At 53.8% G+C, this 3,396-nt stretch overlaps 1 protein-coding gene across 1 annotated transcript in view; it reads right to left on the reverse strand.

The window, feature by feature from the left end:
- LOC102500397 (uncharacterized) overlaps positions 1 to 3,396 on the reverse strand; it is a 41,192-nt gene that overhangs the window by 2,604 nt on the left and 35,192 nt on the right. Inside the window, 4 exon segments of the mRNA XM_014581970.1 lie at positions 191 to 286; positions 1,191 to 1,251; positions 1,840 to 2,048; positions 3,203 to 3,350. Coding sequence (XP_014437456.1) covers positions 191 to 286; positions 1,191 to 1,251; positions 1,840 to 2,048; positions 3,203 to 3,350 — 514 coding nt within the window.

Here is a 3,396-nt window from a genome sequence, read left to right on the forward strand (position 1 = left end):
GATGCCACCCACCATAGCCTTTGTCCAGTCCTGTCAGACCTTTCCTGTCCCCAGTCCCAGCCCCTTCCCATGCATTCATGGACTGAATGTGCCTACCCTGGTCCATACCCTCGTCCAACACTCCAACCCTCAGACCAAACCGCTGTCTTCAATGCTGGCTGCCGGGTGTCTGCCTGGCGTGTCCCCTCACCTCCTCGTACAGTCTCCTCAGGAAGTCGATCTCCTGGGTCAGGGCCTCGGCGTTGGCCTCCAGGTCTGACTTGCGCAGGTAGGCGCAGTCCACGTCCTAAGGGGAGAAGACACAGGTGTCTCACTGGAGAGACAATACCAAGCTCAGATTTTTCCCACCAGGCAAGAGCACCCCATAAATCTGAGCAAACTCCCCAGAAACCCTCCTTTGATGCTCGTCACACAGCTCAGTGTCATGGAGTGGCAAGGCCCTTTATGCACTCAGTGTGGTCAGGAACAGGTTAGGGAAAGGGGGGGACCCCGAGGTTCCTTGTACTTTCCGCTGGTACCCATTGGGATTGAGTCCTCTAGAATCCACATTATGCACTAGCACCACAACTCAGGGTCTAGTGTGAATGAGTCCATTGTGATGCGGACCCACCTCTCTACTCTGCAATTTATGGAAAGAAATCTAGACCTGTGGCCGGAAGAGGGCCAGGGATCAGCTCTGCCACTGCTAAGTCAGCGTGAGGGTGAAATCCTTAACCTCCGTGCCTTATTTTCTCACAGTAACACTGCCTTCCTCATGCAGAGGTGGGTGAAAGGTCAGATGGGTGTCTGGGCAATGGCATTGTACAGAGTCAAGTCTGAGAATTGAGGGACAACAGTGACTCGTCACCCCAGCACTGGCCAGCAGTTGCTGGCCTGAGGACATAGCCCTTCCCCAGCATCCACGTGCTCTTTCATTCACAAGCACTGAGTGCCCACTCAGTGCCATTCACAGGGCACCAGGCAGGTGGTAAGCTTGGATGGTGTAGGGGCATTGCCCTGTTTGAAGCAGGCAATGGATTTGGATGTCAGAGGCTCCAGTATCTGGAGCATTGGGGTGTCTGGGAAGGAGACAGAGAGAGGCGGGGCTGAGTGACTCTGGGAGAATGACTCTGCCTCTCTGAACTGCAGAGCACGTCTCCTGTCTCTGCCCTTGGCACTGAGTTGGGGACAAGAATTCTGGGGCCACTCACCTTCTTTAGGGCCACAAATTCATTCTCTGCAGTGGCTCTTAGTGCTACCTCCTCTTCATATCTGGGGACAAAGGGCATAGGTTCAGATTTGGGGAGAAAAAAAGAAACATATTCCAGGAATTGGATCTTTGGAGGTGGCCAGAGAATCAAGTGTTGGACTAGAAGGGACCTTGTCCATTCCGACCAACCCACGCCACCCACAGCTCTTCCTGCTCCAGGTACTCTCTGTCCTGATAGGGGTCAGGCTGAGGGCCTTGTACATTCTCACAGGTCTCCTTCTCACTTCCGGCCTGTAATTCCCAGAGGCAGCAGCCCTGCCCTAGTTCTGGCAAACTCTTTTCCTCCCCTTCCTTTCTTACTCCGTTCCCACTTGGGGCTTAACACACAGTAGATTGGGCATGGGACATTAAGTAGATTCTTAGTAAATGTCTGATGAACTAATGAAATAAACATGAGGAGGGAGATGGAGCAGCTCCTAATCGCTCCAGTGTTTAAACTCCCTGCCCAGAAAAGAATCCCTCTACCCTTGCACAGTCTTGTCATCACTGTCTTTTTCCTGCTGGAAAGTACTTCTGGTCTAATCCAAATCTATCCTGCTTTGACTTAATCCCGTTTTGTTTTTCCAAACCCTTCTCCTTAGTGCACTCACTTCTTCTTGTAGCCCTCCAGCACCTCCTGCACGTGGTTGAGCTCTGAGGCCAGCCTCCCACTGTCGGCCTCCACACACTCGGCCTCCCGCCTCAGCGTCTCGATGTAGCCCTCAAACAGTGGCTCCAGGTTGCTCTCGCAGCACTTGCGGTTCTGGTAGAACTGCCACTTGGTCTCCAGCAGCTTGTTCTGCTGCTCCAGGAAGCGCACCTGCCGCCCAGAGGAACAGCCATCTCAGGCATCTTGTTCCAGCATCCTGGAGGATCCACCTTCCTCCAGCTTCCATACCAGCCTTTCTCCTCCTCACCTCCCAACACCCCTGGCCTCTCTTCACCATCTGTTAAGGCTACATGCATACATAATCAAGTGGAGGTCTTGTCCATGCCTCCAGGGATAAGAATCTCCTCCCAAATGGTGACGTTTTCCACCAAAAACCTATCCTAGCCAGTCCCTCCTCTTGGCCCATACCTGTTGGAAATGAATATTGCCCAGGAAGCCTCAGGTGCCTGGGTTCGGTGTGTGTGTGTGTGTGTGTGTGTGTGTGTGTGAGAGAGAGAGAGAGAGAGAGAGAGAGAGAGAGAAAGAGAAAGAGAGAGAGGATGCCTCCCCCATTCCCAAGGGACCTGGTTATGGTGCAGTCCTTTTTCAGCTAATTCTCCATCCCATCAGAATCCTAGACATGTGTGTGGGCATGTAGTGTTTTTCAAGCCCCTGGTGGACCAACCCCTATGGCAATGCGAGCTCTGCCTTCCTCTGCCGCAGTCTCAGGGTGGCTCTCTACTGCTCTTTCTTATGTGTCTGGTGTGCATGTTCTGCCTCCTCCAGCTTTCAGGGAATCCCATGCCTTGTCCTAGTCTCTGTGTGGAGACCCTATCTGTCTGGACAGAAGTTTGTTTTGTTTGTTTGTTTTTGGAGAGGTTTTTGCGCTCACCAGACAGACAGAGAGAGAGACAGAGAGATAGAAAGCGAGAAATCAACCCCCAGGGGGATGGTCACACCGCAATCCCTTCTCCTCCATTCTCCTCTTGGGATCTTGGGCACGCACACACACGCGCTGGGCGTGAGTTTAAGCCACTGGGTCCGGGACTCGAACCACGGTCAACTACGTGGGAGTCCAGCGACATAGCCACTACGCTAACTGCTGGTCCCCTGGAGAGAAGTTTTATATATATAAAAAAATGCTATCAAACCACAGCCCCTGCCTATTCTCATCTCTCCATGTCTGTCTGTGCTCTGGTGGCGTGCCCACCTCCTCCATCAGACTGAGGAGTTGTCCTGGACCACAGCCTCCTCTCCCTGACTGCTCCTTCAATGCTTCACCCAGAAAGTGAAGATGCAGGGAGGGCGTGATCCAGGACACCCACCTTGTCGATGAAGGCCGCGAACTTGCTGTTGAGGCACTTGATCTGCTCCTTCTCCTCATGCTTCACGCACTGCGCGTTGGGGTCGATCTCCAGGTTGAGGGGCGCCAGGAGGCTCTCGTTGACGGACACGGTGGTGATGCAGGGGGGGCTGGGCCCGCACACACCGCCGGAGCGGGAGGCGGAAGGTGCGCCCC

The sequence above is a fragment of the Tupaia chinensis genome, unplaced genomic scaffold, assembly GCF_000334495.1.
Source record: "Tupaia chinensis unplaced genomic scaffold, TupChi_1.0 Scaffold141469_1, whole genome shotgun sequence".
Classification (NCBI taxonomy): domain Eukaryota; kingdom Metazoa; phylum Chordata; class Mammalia; order Scandentia; family Tupaiidae; genus Tupaia; species Tupaia belangeri.